The sequence below is a fragment of the Stegostoma tigrinum genome, chromosome 10 (assembly GCF_030684315.1).
Source record: "Stegostoma tigrinum isolate sSteTig4 chromosome 10, sSteTig4.hap1, whole genome shotgun sequence".
NCBI classification, from domain to species: Eukaryota; Metazoa; Chordata; class Chondrichthyes; order Orectolobiformes; family Stegostomatidae; genus Stegostoma; species Stegostoma tigrinum.
This window is the reverse complement of record NC_081363.1, coordinates 42,766,140-42,787,113: the sequence shown is the minus strand read 5'-3', so window position 1 is coordinate 42,787,113 and position 20,974 is coordinate 42,766,140. Positions and strand designations below refer to the sequence as shown.

Genomic DNA, 20,974 nt, shown 5'->3' with positions numbered 1-20,974 from the left:
GAATCCACAGTTTTTTCCCTTTATTCCAATATGTTTAGGCCCAACCTTTGCTCATTAGATAAATGCTTCATGTCCTGAATTAAAATAGCAAACTTTCTCTGAACTGTCACAATCCAAGTACATCCCACCTTAAAGACGACCCAGATACAAGTCCCAGCTGCTCTGGAGATGTATTGTAACATGTCTGAGCAGGTTTATTAAAAATATCTACTCAACATAAATAAGGGAAAAACAGCAATGGTATGAATCTTATTACTTTTGGGTGAAATGCGAGTTGCATTAAGTTTTATTGGAGGGTTTCTTATTTCAATACCAAAGGAGTTTTATCTTATCAAAATCACCTCATTAATTATCTACATTACCCCATGGCAGCTTTCATGCCTATTTCATCAACCTGACACTGACTCCACCCACCCTGGGCATTGTCCCTGTAATTTTCCCAGTTGCATTTGACATCTAGAGAACAGCAAGTGATGACAGGGAGTGAAGCTCATGGTGGGTACTGTCAGCATCAGGTTCTACCTGGCTGACACACAGCAAGGTCTGATGAAGGGTCCTGACCTGAAACATTGATTTTCCTGCTCCTCTGATGCTGTCTGACCTGCTGTGCTCCTCCAGCTCTATGTTTATTGACTCTGACTTCCAGCATCTGCAGTCCTTGCTATCTCCCAAAGTCCCCATGTCCTATTTAATATCACACTATCTCAAGAGCCCCTTCTGCCCATCAAACCCATATGGAGAGCCACAATTTCCTTGCTGCACCCAGAATACTGACATTGCATCTTACTGATGCCTACCTTGCTCTCCTATGCTCCCGTAGCAGCCATGGTGGTGGTCACTGCCAGGAAACCCCATCCATTGGCTACCTTGCCATCTAATGCTGCATCACAATGGACTCCAGGATTATATTCACCCCAGATCTCTGATTTACTTTGACAGGCAGCATTTAGATAATGACTGCGTGGGTCACTGACCACTGTTTGCAGCTCCCTGACTAAAGATGGTTCTGCTGGCTGCATGTGATGTGACACGACTGACTTCTGCCCATTGCCCAGACTATAATCAGACAAATACCCTGACTGTGAAATTACCATGCAGAAAACTGACTGTGGCCTAGCCCCTGGGTCGTGTGCAGACTGTGCCCATGGCAGACAGTGCCAGGACCTCCTGGCTGACAGATCCCACCCTCGATATCCATCAAGATATTCCCTGCCACTTCCCCCACCTCCTGCTCGGTAGATCTCAACTGATGTGTGGTAAGTGACTTGTTGTTGTATCTGCCCAAGAAAGCAATCAATGTAGCAGTACTAATTATCTTTGGTTGAAAAGTCAATGAGTTAACAGGCATTGAAAATCATGGCAAGACAAGTTAAGGCAAGACATGGATGCTACAAAAGTGTAGGAGATACTAATTAAACAAGCAGTAAAAGGGCAAGTGACCAGCCCTGAGAGATGCTGCCCTGCCCACTGCTGCATGCCTTCAGTAACTTCTCAATGCTAGATGCCAGTGTGTTCTACAATGTAGGTCTATACTTCCTGAGCAGCCAACAAGCATATCAGAGTAGTGGGATGACGGTTAGCAAATGCCAGATGTGAATGCCTACAGATGACAGTTGCATGTGGCTGGTGCCTGTGATAACATTTGTTCCGATATACAGCATTCAGGTCATTCAGAGCAAGTATTGAGCTGAATCTAATCAAAATTACCTCATTAATTATTTACATTACCCCATGACAGCTTTCATGTCTAATTCATCAACCTGACACTGACTCCACCCACCCTGGGCATGTGGATGCCCAGGATTTTCGTGTTGAGTATTCTCAACATCTAGATACTTCTGTACATTTGGTAAACTGAAGCAGAATATTAACGAGGTGCATTCGGCCATTAATAAGGCATTTGGCAAGAAATAATCCCCCTTTAGCTGGTAGCTCACTGCTGCCTACTCAGAAACTTGCTATGCTGCTTGCCAAGAGCATAAAAATGGAGCAAGACATTTGCAACGTCAAGATTGGCCTCACTGGAATTCTAGTACGATTTAGCCGTCAATCTCACCAGACCTCACATTGCTCAGACCCCTTGTAAGATTCTACCCTATAAATCTATTCACCCCCCCTCCATTCTCTGTACAGTTACAGCAAGGCCTCTCTGTTTTTATGCTCTACTCCCTTTCAAACAGAGGACCACATCCTATTTGCCTTTTTAATTAGAAGATAATTTGCTTTAAGTGAATTTTGATTTACTGATTTCCATCACTTTTACGCCTACGTTGTAATTTAGAGCACTTTTAAGAAATTACCTTCTTGCACTTCCAAAGTAGATATCCGTTTTGAAAGGAAATTAAGATTCATAAATATGAAACACAGAATTCAATTGTTAATAATAAATGTTCATGCCTCCTGAAGTATTTTGCAGGAAAAATTATCTAGTGATTTTAACAAAATCAGCCAGGTATGAAATCCCTGTTTGAGGGTGTTAATTTGGTTCAATCTGGCTGACAGACATAAACAGAAGGGCCAGAGTTTCTGTTCACTCTGAGAGCTGGCTATGAGGAAGCTGGATCAGTGTCAGTACTATGCATGTGTAAATAAAGGGTGACTTGGTAATGGGATACTGGCCTCTGTGGAGTTTTTTCAAACGATAAATCAAGAAATCTTAAAAATAGAAAGAAGATCAGAAAAGCTTTTTTTAAAATTTCTGAATATTTGGATTAGTAAGTTCGCAGAAGATACAAAGGTGGGTCGAGTTGTGGGCATTGCCTAGGGCTGTTTTATGTTACAAGGGGACATTGATAGGATGCAGAGTGGGGCTGAGAAATGGCAGATGGAGTTTAACCCTGAAAAACGTAGGAGACTCATTTTGGAAGGACAAACTTGAAAGCAGAATACAAGGTTAATGGAAATATTCTCGGCAGTGTAGGGGAGCAGAGGGATCTTGGGGTTCAGGTCCAAAGTTCCCTGAAAGCTGCCACCCAGGTGGATAGAGTTGTCAAGAAGGTGTATGGTGTGTTAGCTTTCATTAATAGAGGGATTGAGTTCAAGAGCTGTGAAGTTATGTTCCAGCTGTAGAAAACCCTGGATCAGCCACATCTGGAATATTGTGTCCAGTTCTGGTTGGCTCATTACAGGAGAGATGTGGAAATGTTGCAAAAGGTGCAGAGGAGATTTGCCAGGATGTTGCCTGGCATGGAGGGAAGGCCATACGAGGAAAGGTTGAGATCTAGGGCTTTTCTCTTTAGAACGACAAAGGATGAGAAGAGACTTGATACAAAATGATCAGAGGTATAGATAGAGTGGACAGCCAGAGACTTTTTCCTAGGGTGGAGGTAGCTATTACAAGTGGGCATAGTTTTAAAGTGAGTGGAGGTAGATATAGGGGAGATGTCAGAGGTAGGTTCCTTACTCAGAGAGTGGTCGGGGCTTGGAATGCATTGCTAAAGAGGGTAGTGAAGTTGGCCTCCTTAAGGGTGTTTAAGTGGTTATTTGATAGACATATGGATGATAGTATAAGGTAGGGGTAGAGAGTAGATTGACCTTAGATTTAGGGTAAAAGTTCAGCACAACATTATGGGTCAAAGGGCTTGTACTGTGCTATACAGTTCTATGTTCTATAACTGAATTGTTCTCCTCATGTGAATGATAAGATTGGATAAAGATCAGTTCTTAAGAAGAGCCATGTTACACTCAAAGTATTAACTTTGTTTTTTTTGTGCAGTTTCCATCGGACATGCTGAGCTTCTCCAAAATCTTATGCTTTTATCAGAGATAATGGGAACTGCAGATGCTGGAGATTCCAAGATAATAAAATGTGAGGCTGGATGAACACAGCAGGCCAAGCAGCATCTCAGGAGCACAAAAGCTGACGTTTCGGGCCTAGACCCTTCATCAGAGGCATCCTCTGATGAAGGGTCTAGGCCCGAAACGTCAGCTTTTGTGCTCCTGAGATGCTGCTTGGCCTGCTGTGTTCATCCAGCCTCACATTTTATTATCTTATGCTTTTATGTTGGGTGTTCTCTGAACTTCCCTGCAAGTTTTCAATCTCTAGGCTTCCTAAACCAAAAATCTTATCTTGATAATTCTACATTGAAACCAAACTAATGACCTTCAATGTTTACTCCAGATATTGTAAATTATCTTACATCAAACAGTTTTCCATTAACTCTCAAGGATAGCAAGATTAGAAGATTGAGCAGATCTTCCTTCATCATCTCTTTTAAGGCCTTTTTAAGGAGAAAGGCAGAAGGAAATTTGTACTCTTGTCTCATGAATTGTACACTCTTCCAGGCCTGACTGGGGAATCTAACCTTTCTTACTTTTCCATGCCTCTCATTCTTTTCCTCGTCTGAGGCTTACTGCACTCCCAGCAATGACCACCAGCACCAGCAGCATTGCTGAGACATATCCTCTAATTGCCTAGCAGCTCTTGCAGGTAGATCTCCATCTCCAAAGACCCGGGAACCCTGAAGGCAGGTAGGATTGTGCCTGATAGGGATTTTAATCCTACTGGGGCTCTAAGAATGGTTACTGCTAACTGTTCAGCTCTTGCTTGGTGTTGCTGTGGTGTTATTAAATTCTGTCAAATGTAACTGAGGGCTACAGGAAGGAATTAAGCACATTCCTTGATCTCAATGATATTATTGGGGAAATCAAAAACAAAGCAAATATTTAGTACTTTTCTCATTTTGCATGCATAAACTCTTCAACGTTATCTTCTCAGGCAATCATTTGAGAACACGGATGAAGGGGAATTCCTTTGTGAAACCAGTAGAGTAGTTAATTAAATGTGACATTTACTAAAGGTTCCTTACGAATTATTCTGTATTTGTTTGCAACGATGTGAAAAGAAAAAACTTGAACCACCATTGGATAGTTTTTGCAGTTCTGTCTTAACCGTAATGTACAACATCAATCCTATTCCTCCCACCCTGAAATAAACTACATCTGCGCAAAAGCCAATGCTGATATCCATGTCAACTGATATTACCAGTTGTTATAGAAACAGGAACACTTTCTTGCATCAAAAATTTAGAAGTCACAGATCTGGATCATGCTTTTTCTTTCCTTATTTTGGCATTCTTACAAAGAGGCAATAAAAGCTATTAAAAGTTCGTAATCATTCAGAAAGTTACCAGGCTTTGCTTGATCTTCCAGTATTTTGGTTGCAGGAGATTCTGGAGCAAATTCTGCTTTACATATGTTCAGAGAGTTACTTTTCTGACAAAAGCCTTTCTTTATATTAAAAAGAAGTCTTTCAACAATATTGTTCCTCTCTTGTTTTGCTGATGGTTTGTGAATTGGAAAGCAAAGAAAATATAAATTATTATATATGCTTAGAAAGTTAAATTGACATGTTTAATTTTAGACATTGTATCATCTTGCTTTAGGGTTCCAGTATAAACGTTGTAAAAGGCAAGAATAAGCCAATAAATACCATCCAAATGTTAACAATATTTTCCGGATTAAAAATTATTATGATGTTCTGTGCTGTTCAAGAACCAGGGGTTGAACCACCATGAAAGCACTATTGCCATGAAATATAACATTGATAAGATTTCTTGTTCAAAGAACAGATGTGTCTGGAAAACTGAACATAGCAAGTGAGATATTTGGTTGGACCACAGAGTATCCTTTGCACTTTTGGCTGTGGAACATGTCGTTTACTATTCAAGTGCTCCAATAACAGTCCAGCTGTTTATAATAGTGAGTGTTGAGGGAGGTCCTCCGATATCTGTGGTGGTGGCAACTGAGGTCTCCCAGACAGCGAACTAAATGGAGGACTCATCAAAGACTACTGAATTTTTAACATGACTCCTTTGTTTTTCTAGTTTATGTTGAGAAGGATTTTAATGTTAGCTATTCCCCTATATCTTTTTGAACCTAGGTATCTTTGTAGCTAAGATCGCACTGTGTGTGCAACATTATACACTTTTCACTGTATTGCTGTACTTCTCCACTTGAGTACATTTGGCAATAAAATCTAAATTGAAAACAAAGTCTAAAATCTATACTGGTCTAGTGTCTCTCTCTGTAATATAGTGCACAAAATGCACCCTGTATAATAGTTGTGTGCTATTTTTGCATAACTTTGTTTGACAATGGAGATAACGTCGCCATTCATCAAGGATAATGACCGTCACCATGGTGAAGGGGAGAACATTGATCATTTAGAGGAGGGCCAGAAGGTGGGAGATTTGCAACATTTATCTGTAGTCATAGGCCTTTGGCAAAAACTTATTGAAAACTACTTCATCTGGATAGTTTTTGCAGTTCTGTCTTAACCGTAATGTACAACATCAATCCTATTCCTCCCACCCTGAAATAAACTACATCTGCTCAAAAGCCAATGCTGATATCCATGTCAACTGATATTACCAGTTGTTATAGAAACAGGAACACTTTCTTGCATCAAAAATTTAGAAGTCACAGATCTGGATCATGCTTTTTCTTTCCTTATTTTGGCATTCTTACAAAGAGGCAATAAAAGCTATTAAAAGTTCGTAATCATTCAGAAACGATGGTTTGTATTTTATCTCGAACCAGTTAAGACTTTTTTTTCAGAATAATATATAACATCTACTACATACATTTGGCGATACAAAACTAATTCTACTAACTCCAAACTTACTGTTGTGTTCATTTGGTTCATTTGCTACTTGCACAGCAAGTTGTTTCTCTCTTTTCTTCATTTTTGAGGTCTTGTGTTTTTGCTCATTGTTATCCTATGTTTGGAATCATAAAGAATTACATGAGTGTGGCACGGGAGTGGTTCCAGGGCAATTAAGCCAAATAATGACTTGTGTTAAAAACTATGTTTACTTATTACCTTTATCGCTTGCAAGAACAGTTCTCTGAATTTTTTGAATGTGCTGAACAATTCATCCAGTGAAAACTTGTTTTCATTTTCACAGAAATATTGAGCCAACTCCTTTCTTTTGCACTCTATAGCTTTCAGAAGATCCTTGAGCTCCTCAGATACAGTGAGACCTTGCTGCCAATAAATTTTTGTTAATAGTGGCATGTTATAAATGTGATTTTGAGAAAGCCAACTTACCATTGGATATTTGCTTATCTGAATTGGATTTCTGAATTGTAATTTTATATCATCTATGGATGACTCAATGTCATCACTGATCTTGTTTAAGTGCTGTGAAAGGCTGCTTACTTCAGATTGGATTGACTCAGTTTTGATACTGCAGATAAATCAGTCAGATATTTTAAAGAGTTCTCAGTGCTGAGCAAACCATGTCTTTTGCACATTTAGGAACCAACAAAAAAAGACACAAATCTGCATGTTTCTTGTTACAAAATTACAAAATACAAGTGTAATCTTGCATTATTTTAATGTGGCACAGAAATACAGCTGTAATGTTTCAAGGTCTGTTTAAAATTTGAAATTTTGTTAAATTGCAGGAGGTTACAGCACTTTGTCCCGTGAGGTAATAGGGCTTGGATTTTCTATTGGTAATTTATTGGTATTTAGATTTTAGTCGCATTTGATGGAAACCGAATGTTTCCTCAAAAGGAGGGATGGAAAAATATCATACATTTAGACATTTATACATATCCTAGCGGCTGGTTGTTGCGGTACCTTCATGCTCTACCTTTGGAAACCAGATTGAAGATTTGGAAGAATTTATAGACTCATTAACAGACTGATGGGCTGTAACATGAACACTATTTAGAGTCATACAGCATGGAAACAGACTCTTTGGTTCAACTTGTCCATGCCAACCAGACATCCCAATCTGACCTAGTCCCATCTACCAACATTTGGCCAATATCCCTCTAAACCCTTCTTATTCATATATCCATCTAGATGCCTTTTACATGTTGTAAGTGTAATGGCTTTGGCTCCTTCCTCTGGTAATTTGTTCCACACACACACCGCCCTTTGCTGAAAAAAATTACCCCTCATGTCCCTGTTAAACTTTTCCCCTCTATGTCCTTTAGTTTTGGGCTCCGCAAAGACCTTGGCTAGTCACCCTATCCATGCCCCTCATGATTTTATAAACCTTTATAAGGTCACCCCTCAGCTGTGGATGCTCCAGGCAAAAAAAAATCGCAGCCTTTTAGCCTCTCCTATAACTCAAACCCGCTAGTCCCGGCAACACCCTTGTAAATTTTTTCTGTGCTCTCTCAAGTTTATCAACATCCTTCTTAAAGAAGGGCAAACAGATTGTATACAGTATTCTAAACATGGCCTCACCAATGTCCTATACAGCTGGAACATAATATCATAACTCCTATACTTGATATTCTGACCAATGAAGGCAAGCATGCTAAACGCCTTCTTCACCAACCTGTCTACCTGCACTGCACTTACAAGGAACTATGCAACTACACCATTAGGTCTCTTTGTTCAGCAACACTGGCCATGGCTTATCATTAACTGTATAAGTCCTGCCCTGGTTTGTCTTACCAAAAGGCAACAACTCACATTTATCTGAACTAAAGTCCAACTGGCACCTCACCCATTGGCCCATCTGATCAAGGTTGTGTTGTATTCCGAGATCATCTCCTATGTCTAGAATCAATTTAATACACCTGGGTAAATGTTTAGACTTAGGCTGTGGGAGAGGAGTGGCTGTTAATGTGGAGTGATATTGTCAAACAAATTAATAACAAGTCTGCTGTCTGGAAAAGAATGCATGATCATTGGGAAACAGTTGGCAGGAGGGTGAAATTTAGAAACACCACCTTATCTTTTGACTGAATATCTTCAATCTGAGTTTTAGGACTACTGTGGTTGTATCTGTAATGCTCACTTCTACCACATAGTTTAAACAAACGTAAGTGCATTTTAATGTGATTATTGGTTGCGTGCAAAATGTAACATGGGCTGAAAGCCATTTCAAAATGATAACTTGAAATTGCTACCTCGCTGCTTCTGATCTCGATTGGAGGTCATCAGGAAGATTTAGAAGATCTGGATAGGATTCTTCAATTTCCTGTTATGAAGAATCAAGTGAGAAATGTGGTACATTGCTGAAAATTGCAAAACATTTGTCATATCTTATTCATAATCTGAAGTGCCATTGTACCTGCACAGCGTAATGTAGCAGTGTGATTTGTGGCTCATTTGCTCTCGTCTCTTTGAGTTTAACCAAACTATTTATTTTAAATCCATTTGCATTTCCTATGGCACTACCCTGAAACCAGAAAAAAATAGTGAATTATCTGACGATGTATTCTGCTTTTTACAACTTTCCAGTAATAATCATTTAAAGTATCCCACTTTTTGTCTCCTGTAATCGAAAATTACTTTACTGGCTGTGAAGCACTTTGGGATTTCCTGAGGTTGTGAAAAGTGCCATCTAAATGCATGTCTTTTTTTTGTCCCTGTTTTAACTGCATGATTCACTAAATCTGCTACATTTTAGGGGGAAATATCTTTGTTACATTTTAATACAGTTTTGGGTAATGTATATTGTTGCACCAATGAGACCCAAGTTCAGCGATCGGCACAATTGTAACTCCTCCAGGGTAGCACACTGGCTGTTCAGCTCATTTAAATAATTACACATAGCTGGGAATGCAGCTTTATCCAAAAATAATGGCATGTAAATATAAATATTTAATTCGATAGATTTAATATAGATTTTATAAAAATAGAATCTTAAAAGGGATGTACGTATTTGAGATGCCTATATATGTGAGACAAAGGTTTATTTTAAGTTTTATTAAGGTCAAAAGTGACTTGCCATTTCAGGTCCATGGCAAATTACGGGTAATGCACCTAAATGCAACCCAGGGGTAAATCACTCCTTGGCTTTCTTCCCTACATATTTTTGTATACTTTAGTTTGTTTTTGATTTGCTCACTACATACTTGTATATCTTTGGATTTTAAAAGAAGTATCTCCAGGGATAGTTAATGCACTGGTAGCAATCTTCCAAGAATACTTCAATCTGAACAAGTCCAAAAGGATTGGAAAACTGTAACTGTAACAACCTTACGCAAAAAGCTGGGAAGATGTTAAGCTGGAGATGGTTCAGAAGAGATTTCCCAGGATGTTGCCGGGTATGGAAAGTTGAATTATAAAGAAAGGATGGATAGGCTGGGACTTTTTCACTAGAGCATTGAGAGGAGGCCTTATAAAAGTTCATAAAATAGTGAGGGTACAGATAGAGTTCATGGTCATTGTCTCTTCCCTAGGATTTCAAGACTTGGTGCATATTTTTAAGGTGAGAACAGAGAGTTTGAGAAAAGACATGAGAAACAAATGTTTTACATTGAGAGTGGTTCACTCGTAGAGTGAACTACCTGAGCCAAGTGATGGATGTGGGTACAATCACAACATTTAAAAGACATTTGGATAAGTACATGAATGGGAAAGGTTTGGAGGGATATAGGCCAAGAGCAGGCAGGTGAGACTAGTTTAGTTTAGGATTATTTTTTCCATGGACTGGTTGGACCGAAGGGGCTGTATCTGTGCTGTATGACTATATAAAACTATGATGGAGCCTATTCTAAAGGATTTAATAGAAGAGCATTTCAAAATACACAATATGATCAAGCAGAGTCAGCGTGGTTTTATGAAAGGGAAATCATGCCTGACAAATCCATATGGATTCAAGGGGGTAACAAACAGCAGAGATCAAAACAAATGAACAAACAATCAAAGAACAGGAATACGCCATTCAACTCTTTGAGCCTGCTCCACCATTCAACAGGATCATGGTTCATCCTCTATATCAATGACATTTTATTGCTTTCCCTCCAGAGAGAAGGCAAAATTCAAAGAGAACAGAGAATAAAAATAGGGAAATTTTACTTAAACTATACAAGACATTAGTCAAACCATACCTGGATTATTGCAAGCAGTTTTCATGTGACTATCTAAGGAAAAATATATTGGTATTGGAGGCAGATGGTGGGATTTTCCTACAAGAAGGGGTTGAGTAGGTTGGGATAGTATTCACTGGAGTTTAGAAGAATTACAGGAGACATTATTGAAAAGTATTTATTGCGGGCTTGACAGGGTAGATGCGGAAAGTTTGTTACCCATTTTGGAAAAGTCTGGGACCAGAAGGCATAATCTCAGAATAAGCAGTCATCCATTTAGGCCGGAGTTGAGAAGGATTTTATTTCTCTGTGGTGAATCAGTGGAATTCTTTATTGCAGAGGGCTGTCAAGGTTGTGTTGCTGAGTACTTTCAAGGCTGAGTTAGATGGAGTTTTAATCAGTAAGGGAATCAAAGATTATGGATTTAAAACTGGAATGTGAAGTTGAGCATTATCAGATCAGCATAACCTCATTGAATAATAGAGCAGATTCAATAGGCTGAATAGCCTACTTCTGCATCTTATGGTCTAATAGACATACAAATGTTGGGAATTTCATCACTGGCATTTTAAAAAAATTGATTGTTTATGAATTTTGAAAACAATAAATTATTTGATTTTCTGTAAGTAGTTATAAACTCCAACTTTAATAGCGTTGTCTAATTAGAGCAGGAATGTTCATTGTACATTATCTGATGAGTTAATAAATTTGATTCGTCATGATGAAAAGTGCCTTGAAAAGTACCACAAAAATGAATGAATGTTGTAACATATAGGCAGTATACATACGTAGTTGAGAAAGTTTCCAATTTTAAGTATTAGCTGACAGAATTGGGTAAGTCTTGGAGAAGTTAGGAGATCTATACAAAAACAGAAGACATGGAAAATCATACCTCATGGAACTGTACAACATAACTCTAATTCAGGGAGTTTCTTCTAATAGATCTATTTGGCCCATGAATCTTTAGATTGAAGATTAATGCTGATATGAAATAAATTCATTTTGAAACAGAAAACTAAACTGACAAAATAAAATCAAAAGCCAAACATGGGCGTGAACTTGGAGTACAGCAACTGAGATTAGCACCAACTCGTACCTTTTATCATTTCAGCTTGGTACGACATGGAGTGTAGGGTCATTGTGGTGATTGGTAAATTAGGTTGGTAAAAAGCTCAGATGTCAAAACATTTAAATTTCAGATTGCTGAGAGACAGCTCTAAATGTGCATAGCTCAAAACAGATACTAATCTTCCTCCTAAACATTAGAAATTCAAGTTCTGGATTCAACCAAACAAATATGGCTGGCTAAAGTCTGAATTACAAATTTGTTTTGAGCCCAGTAGATCAATACAAGTGCACATTGTTATGATCCCAGCAGATGGTACTACTGGACAAGTCAGAACACAGAATAAAACCTGACTTGATAGAGCATATGTTTAATTTTTGCTGATGGTTAATGTGGTGGTTCGTCACTAAAACATATTTACGAGGCAGCGGATGTTCTTTACAACAGAATCTAAGTTCATCATACATAAACGTAATAAAAACAAGCAAAGCTATATAGAAGACAGCTAAAATGATGTTAATTCAAAAATCACAACAAACCTCAGCATCTTTGTCAACACCAACCATAACAGAATCTCAATACTAGAGATGTATCGCTATAATCTCAGCAATTTAAGTGTTTATTTACCAGCCCTTTCCAGTTTCTCCCTTCTTGCGCTGCCAATCATGTTTATTATCATCAATTTCAGAGTCTGCCAACAAGTTTGATGGCCCAAGTCTTTCTCAGTTGAAGGTATCTAGCTGAACTCAACTGATTTGAAGCTCTACAGATTCGAAACCCATCTCCACTGAGGAGACTGGCTCCCCTGATCTGAATTGGAAAACACCCTTCTCCTTCTCCTTCTCCTTCTCAGAGACAGTTCTCTTCTGAACTGAACTCAAACCTTGCACTTTCTGATATGATCAAATCTATATAAATTGCCTTAATCAGAATCAGAATCCCTACAGTGTGGAAACAGGCCCTTCAGCCCAACAAGTCCACACCGAACCTCAGAACATCCCACTCAGATCCATCCCCCTATAACCCACCTAATTTACACCTCCCTGAACACTATGGGCAATTTTGCATGGCCAATCCACCGACGCTGCACATCTTTGGACTAAGGGAGGAAACCCATGCAGATATGGGGAGAATGTGCAAACTCCATACAGATAGTCGCTTGAGGCTGGAATTGAATGCGGGTCCCTGGTGCTGTGAGACAGCAATGCTAACCACTGTGCCATCGTGCCGCCCAAATGTGTCAGCTCTGCCTTTGTTATTAACCCAAAAGTATAAGCATTCAATCTATTAATGTCATACGATTCTCTCACGCACACTGCTGCAATCACAGGCTTTCTCAGAACCAATGGATCTAAATTTCTGTTCCAAACTGATTTTCCTGACCTTTTAAAGAGATTGCTCCGACAGCAATAACTATATCAATCTGCAAGAAGCCAAGCCTCCACATATGCTTTAAGTAGCCTAGGAATACAACAAAACAGATTCAGGAACTGGCTTTTCTTTAATAAATTCACAGGATGTGGAAGTCACTGGTTAGGCCAACATTTATTGAAAATCCCTAATTTTCCAGAGGGCAGTTAAGAGTCAACCACATTGTTAGTGACATGCAGGCCAGACCAGATAGGAGTGGTGGTTTCCTTCCCATATGAAGATTATTGAACCAGCTGGGGTTTTCCAACAGTGGTTTCATGGTTGTCATTAGACTCTAGAATTCGAGATTTTATTAATACTTGAACTCAAATTGCACCATCTTATAATGGTAGGATTTGAACCCAGGTCCCTCGAACATTACCTGGGTCTCTGGATTGATAGCTTAGTGATAAAGCCACTGGGCATAAAGCCTTCCTAGGTAATGCTGCTTGAGTCTATGCTCTTTTTATGCAAGCAGCATAGATGGAAGTTGTGCATCAGCACAAGGTCCTGACATACGTGACACTACAAGAGGTACCCAGGAAGTTGAAACTTCTCACGGACAATTTCCCAGAGTCTGGAGCTTTCCAAGGAAGTCCTCAGTTCAGAGTCAGAGTTTGCGAATTTGGAGTATTCCGACTCATTTACTCGAATAGTTAGTCAGGTAAAATTAGTGACGTTAAAATCTGTTCTCGCTCAATGCTACACTTAAAACTGATCACCCTCCCCTCCAATGACACTCCTTACTAATCAATGACCACAGACACCTGACTTAATGTGCCCCAGACATAAGCACTGCCCTGACCTGACCGCCACCTCTCTCCTGACCGAGTTTGAATCCATGGTCGGACTTGCCCAACCTCTTCCGAAACACTGACTCCCCAACAACCCCCATTCTCAACCTGCCCCAAACCCCTTGGGCACCCATCACAATCCAGCCCAAAGCCTATCTGATGCAGGAATCCCCTACCTGCACACCTACCTGGCAGTCTAAGCAGCCTGACCCCTCACCCACCTGGCACCCTCTCGTTCCACAAAACGTCACACAACCCTCAACTTTACCTTACACACTTATCTTCTCACAGATAGGGTAGCTTAATGATCTTTATTTACAGGTAAATATCTGGATTCATTCAGTGATAACACAGTGTGGAGCTGGAGGGACACAGCAGGCTAGGCAGCATCAGAGGAGCAGGAAAGTTGATGTTTCGGATCGGGACACTTCTTCCCAAATGGGGGAGGGGGAGGGAGCTGGGAAAAAATAGAGAGAGAAGGGGTGGGACTGGGGTGGGTAGGTGGGATGGTGATAGCTGAGAGGGGATTGGTCAATGAGGTGGGAGGGGTGGATAGGTAGGAGAGAAGATGGACAGGTTGTGTCAGGTCAAGGAGGCAGGGATCAGAGGGAGAGCTAGTCATGGGATGAGACTGGAGGTGGGAGATTTTGAAATTGGTAAAATCCACATTTAGGCCATCAGGCTGCAGGCTCCCGAGGTGGAATATGAGGTGCTGCTCCTGCAGTTTGCAGGTGGCGTTATTGTGAGACTGGAGGAGACCCAGAATGGGCATGTCACCCAGAGAGTGGGAGGGGGAGTTAGCATTGTTCATGACTGGAAAGTATTGTCGTTTGTTGTGAACAGAGCCCAGATGCTCTTCAAAATGGTCTCCGAGTCACCTCTTGGTCTCACCGATGTAGAGGAGGCTACATCGGGAGGAGCAGATACAGTTGACCAAGTTGTGCAGGTGAACCCCTGTTTGATATGAAAGGTTGATTTTAGGACTTGAATGGAGGTGAGGGGGTAGGTGTAGGGGCAGATGTAGCACTTCCTGCAGTTGCAGAGAAAGGCGCTGGGTGTGGTGGGGTTAGTGTGGAGTGGATGAGGGAATCATGGAGGGAGCATTCCCTACGAAAGGCAGACAGGAATGGGGAGGGAATTGTATCCTTAGTGATGCAGTTGGATTGTAGGTGGCAGAGGTGATGGAGAATGATACGTTGGATGCGAAGATAGCTGGGGTGATTTGTGAGGACAAGGGGGATTCTGTCTTTATTTTTGTTGGGAAGGAGGGAATGCGAATGCAAAGGGACAGGAAACGCAGGAGGTGTGGTTGAAGGCATTTTTGATCAGCGAAGGTGGAGTTGATGTCCTTGGAATAGGACGATATTTGATGTGGCACTGGAGGAGACCCAGGATGGACATGCTACCCTGGGAGTAGGAGAGGGGAGTTAAAATGGTACAGACCAGAAGGTTGTGACACCACCCGCCCTCGGCCTCATCCATGGCCAACGCTCCCTCTTATCCTTACCTCCTTGACCTGACACAACCTGTCTGTCTTCTCTCCCACCTGTCCGCCCCTCTCACTTTACTGACCAATCCCCACCACTGCCTACCTGCACTCACCTAACACCATCCTACCGACCTTCCCCAGCCCCACCCCTCTTCTCTCTATTTACTTCTGAGTTCCCTTCCCCGTTCCCAATTCTGAAGGGTCTCAACCAAAATGTCAACATTCCTGTTCCTCTGATGCTGCCTGGCCCACTGTGTTCCTCCAGCTCCACACTGTGTTATCTCTGGCTCCAGTATTGGCAGTTCTTACCATCTCTGGATTCACTCAGTGCTTTCTTCTTTAAATAATGTCCCTTCATGATTACCTTAAACAAATGGCTAACAGAAATGGACTTATCTCTTCGCACAACTTCCTTAAATGTCCCTCCTACAGCCTACTGGTCCTGGAGCTCTTTCTTCCTGATAATTCTTCTCAGCCTGAACTGTTTTGGAGATTGTTCTTTTGTTACAATAGACCTTTCTTGTCTACCACGAACCTGCTCCCTGTCCTGACCTGACCTGACTATTCTACATCCCCTAGCCTTGAGTGCCAATGTTGTCCCTTGAAAAGCTGGAAGATAGAATGAACATTTCCCTGCAGAGATGTATGCAATCATCACTGATTCTATACCATCACTCACAAGGTGGATATCTGTGTGGTTAGCACAATCCTTGCACTCTGTGTTTATCTTCAGTATCATCCCCATTAAAGTGCAATTAATGTCACAGTTCAAGGATCCCTGACATCTGATGCTATCTGCATTCAAACAGTTGGTTGCTTGTGAGAAAGGAATAATACTTACCCATTATAACTTGTGTGTTTGGGTGCATGAGTTACATGAAGTTGGTATGCAGGGGCAAGACATAATCAAGAAGACTAATAAGATGCTGTCTTCTATTATGAGTAATTTGAACATATTATTATTTACATATACAAGGCATTGCTGAGACCACATGTTGAATACCACATACTGTCTTGGTTTCCTCATTGAAGGAAGGCTGTAAATGCATTGGTGGTAATTCAGAGGAGGTTTCCTAGATTGATAAGTGGATGAATGGCTTGATTTATGAGGATACGTCAGACAGGCTGGGCTTACAGGGTTTGTGGGGGTGGGGTGTGGTTGACGAGCCTGATGTCTGTCACCTCCCCTCATTAACCTTGATTATGTTGTGGGACAGATTTCCCTGAGATGGGGGAAAGGAGGGATTAAGTATTTCAGAAGCAAATGGAAGAGCAGTTAGTGATGATTATGTAAAACAATTTTCTGATGAAGGGTCTAGGCCTGAAACGTCAGCCTTCCTGCTCCTATGATGCTGCTTGGCCTGCTGTGTTCATGCAGCTCTACACCTTGTTATCTTGGTTTCTCCAGCATCTGCAGTTTCTATTGTCACTTGCGGGACAAGAGTTTCATTGGCTGGGGTCAGCATTGCCTGTCTCTAGTTGCCCTTGAGAAGATGGTAGAGAGCTGTCTAATTGAATTGTTGCAGCGCATGTTCTGTAAATAGCCCCCCAATGTCATTTAGGGAGGGGCTTCCAGGATTTCGACCCAGTGACACAGGAAAAAACAGTAACTTTCCATAAGAAAGCAGGAGAGGTGGAAAATTGTGCCCAGTGAGTGAATGGGAATCTCAGAGTTCAGGAAAAACCATGAGTAGTTTGAGAGATTGAGGTGCTTGAGAGACTTGAGTTGTATTAATGCATGTAATAGTTCAAGATGAATTCATGAACCTTGATGAGAGACATGTGCAATAACAGGTTTAGAGTGATTAATCACCCTGTGAGTCTGAGGCAGCAGAGAGAAGATCGCAGCAATTACCCTTTTGGAGTGCCGAAGATCACTGGCCCGATTCCTGCATTACTGGACTTCTTGCCATTCTCATGACACAGCCCTTAATGCAGGCTGATTCTTGTATCCTGGAAGCCTTGGACTGGTTACATGGACCCCTGTAGTTGTCCGCAGAATAAAGGAAGGCCATCTTGTGCACCATCTTGTTCGCCAGCATTTCCCCTTCACTTTTCCCTCTTCTTCGTCACCATTAATGGCCATTCCTTCATCTATCTCAACCCATGATGCTGGAATTCTCTCCCTGAACCCCTATTGCATCTCCATCTCTCTCTTTTCCTCCCTCCTGATATGCTTTTTAGTGAGTTTAAACCTCTGTGAGGCAGTTTACTTATGGTGCTGGATAAATGTAAGATGTGTGATAAACTGCATATTTAGCTCAGTCAGAAAACTATACTTGAGTGAAATGCCTTATCCTAATTTCATTACTTTTGTAACAGAGAATGTTTGATTATTTTAGCAATAAATGCAAATCAGCCATTTTCTTTACAGACTGGTCTCTATTAGGTGTTACATTGTTTTAACTATTATCTGATCATAATTTATTTAACAGCTTTGTAAACCAAGAACAAATATTTTGAGAAATGCAAATATATTTATGGCTTAAGTAGACACACAAAACTCACTTTCACACGCCTTTTTAATCAGTTTTGCATTTGGTTGGTGAACATTTTGTAGAATTGCTATGTCTTCACATGGAAGTAAACAGTCAATCCGCAACTCATAGCTGTAGATGTGATAACGAAAGAAAATGATATTAAATAGTTCTTAACAACATCTTTGTCATTTCTTTTGGGTACGACAAGGAAAGTATCTACAATTGCTATGCAGGACATTTTTGCACGATACAAAAATCTAACATTGCTGCATGTTGCTGGGAAAGTGAAGCAGAGTGGAAGAGAAGAGCTGGCAGAACATTTGGTGCTCCAGTGAATACTGTGATTGTCTCATATGGTAGGAAATGTTTCAGATTTTCCACGCTGAGAGTTCTTTACCTTGTGGTGTCATCAGAAGAAGCTACTGAGAGAAATCAAAAGATTCTCCACAATTTTGTTGACCAACACAAATTCTGGAATGGCCAAATTCTGAAAAAAAGTTGGCTTTCTGTTCTAGCATACAGCAATGATATACAACAGTGAAAATTGAGGGAATGCAGGGGAAAGAAACTAACAAAGGTCAGGATTGAACATCACCCATTTTGTAAAGGAAAATGAAGAACTCACCGTTTGGCAAATTGTATCGATCTGGAACTGCAAAACACACAAGTTTTACAGCATTCCTCTCAGAATGGCAGAGGATCTGAGTTTCAGCCTGTATATCTGCACATGGCAAATTTCATATCTCTGAATCAGATACATAGAAAGCTGAGCACAGAGCCCAGACAAAGAAGGAATGTTGAGGGTGCATCATTTCAAATATTGAAATCAATGCACTGTTTACTGCTAGCTCAAGTTCACAGCCTGAACAAAAATTACCATTTTGCTCATTGATAGTGCCTCCCTCCAAATCTAAAGAGAAAAGTAAATATCAGTTGGACAGAAGGGAGGTGATAGAATGACTTTCTTTCCAATTTTCTCTGGAAAAATTTCTTTGGACCGTTATATCTTTCATATGTATAACATAAAATACGTACCAGGGCACTTTGAGAAGGCAAAGGTAGAAATGATCTCCATTTGCTAATTTTTCTTTTTCTTCTTTGTAAGTGATTATATTTTCTCTCTGGACATAGCATATTAAAATGTTACAACAAAGAACTATAATTAGCAAAATAAAGCATGAAAACTGCTCCCATTCTTGTTAATATGTATAAATAGAACAGTGCTTACTTCATGTTCAAGATAATAAAATGTGAGGCTGGATGAACACAGCAGGCCAAGCAGCATCTCAGGAGCACAAAAGCTGACGTTTCGGGCCTAGACCCTTCATCAGAGAGGGGGATGGGGAGAGCGAACTGGAATAAATAGGGAGAGAGGGGGAGGCGGACCGAAGATGGAGAGTACTTCATGTTCATCTGGCAGGAGTTTCTTAAATTGTTTCAAAACTTCCGCATCAAATTCAGATTTCCTACTCTTTTGGACCATGCCTACCAGTTCTTCATTAGAACTGCAAATATGTTAAAATAAAATTACAGGATTAATTAAAAAGTGGTCAATGTGGTGTTCGCTATATGCAATGCCTGGAAACAGGTAGAAAGAAGCAAACCAAAAGGTAACAAGCCAGCTAAATTCAGTATTCTATTTATTAATTATACCTGAGTTAGCAGTGAACATGTCACAATGAACACCTAATGCACATTGTTACATGTTTACTGCTCCCATTTCACAAATAATTTTTTGCTGAAATATAAACTTACATGCCACCCTATAGCTGTAACAATGTACAACTGAAGGCTTGGTATAGTTCAAGGCGATTAGGCAGAGTCAACATGGTTTGATGAAAGGGAAATCATGCTTACCCAATCTATTGGAGCATGTGCAATGGTTAAAGGGAACTGGTAGATACTCTATGCTTAGGTCTCCATATCAAACGATAGTGCAGAAAATAAAAGCTCATTGTTTAGAGCAGCATAATAGACATGACCAAGGGACTGGTTACACCATATCTGGAGTACTGTGCACATATCGGTAACCTTAATTTTTGAAAGAAGTAAATGCGTTGAAGGCAGTTCAGATCAAGTTTACTTGACTAATTCCTGGAATGAGAGGATTGTTTAATGAGGAAGGTTTGAACAGGGTAGGTCTGCATTTACTGGATATTAGAGGAGGAAGAAGTAATTTCATTGAAATATATAAGATCCTGAGTGCTCTTGACATAGTTGATATGGATACAATGTTTAGTCTTATAACGGAATCAAAACCTAGGGACCACAGGTTAAAAATTAGCGGCCACCCATTTACCACATAAATTAGGAAGGAATGTGGTTTTGAGTTTGCAATCAGATCAGCCACGATCTTATTGAATGGGAGAGTGTATCAGATGGCTGAAAGGCCTATTCCTGCTCATAATTTGTATTTGTATACTTTTGTATGTTCATATGCTTGATTCATTTTGAAACTTCTTCCCCCATTCACCCATTCAATAAGATAAACTTTGATTTTGGTTAAGGCTCCTCACACTATCCACCATCTCCTCATTTCCTTAGTTGCCAAAAATCAACTGATCCCTGAATTGAATTTACACAACAATTCAACTTCCACAGTTCTCTGTGGTTGTGAATTCCACAACTTCACAACTGCTGAAGTGAAAAATGTTTCTCTTCATCAGAGTTGTTAATACTTGACCCAATATTCTGAGTCTGTGAGGCCTAGTTATGGAGTCCTCAACAGTTTGAGGAGATTGTAGAGATAGCATAATAGCAAGGATACCCCATAGCTGGGCAAGTGCAAGAGACATCAGCCCACTTTATTTTCTGGTTTAGGAAATGAGATTAAATAATCATGTCATCCAAAGTAATCTGATTCAGTTACCTAACATACTGGGACATAATAAAGTACTCTGAATTATGGAGATTTGACATTTAAAAAGTCTGAAAATACCCAGGTGGTCAG

At 40.3% G+C, this 20,974-nt stretch overlaps 1 protein-coding gene across 1 annotated transcript in view; it reads right to left on the bottom strand.

Annotated features, from left to right (window-relative positions):
* Positions 1-806: 806 nt before the first annotated feature.
* LOC125455548 (inverted formin-2-like) overlaps positions 807-20,974 on the bottom strand; it is a 52,090-nt gene continuing 31,922 nt past the window's right edge. The window contains exons 11-20 of the mRNA XM_059649461.1: positions 19,427-19,529; positions 19,060-19,145; positions 18,053-18,153; positions 11,574-11,644; positions 9,042-9,149; positions 8,878-8,948; positions 7,052-7,190; positions 6,824-6,988; positions 6,585-6,719; positions 807-1,277 (exon numbers count right to left, since the gene is read on the bottom strand). Of these exons, the coding sequence (XP_059505444.1) occupies positions 807-1,277; positions 6,585-6,719; positions 6,824-6,988; positions 7,052-7,190; positions 8,878-8,948; positions 9,042-9,149; positions 11,574-11,644; positions 18,053-18,153; positions 19,060-19,145; positions 19,427-19,529 (1,450 nt within the window). The remainder of the gene's footprint in view (positions 1,278-6,584; positions 6,720-6,823; positions 6,989-7,051; positions 7,191-8,877; positions 8,949-9,041; positions 9,150-11,573; positions 11,645-18,052; positions 18,154-19,059; positions 19,146-19,426; positions 19,530-20,974) is intronic.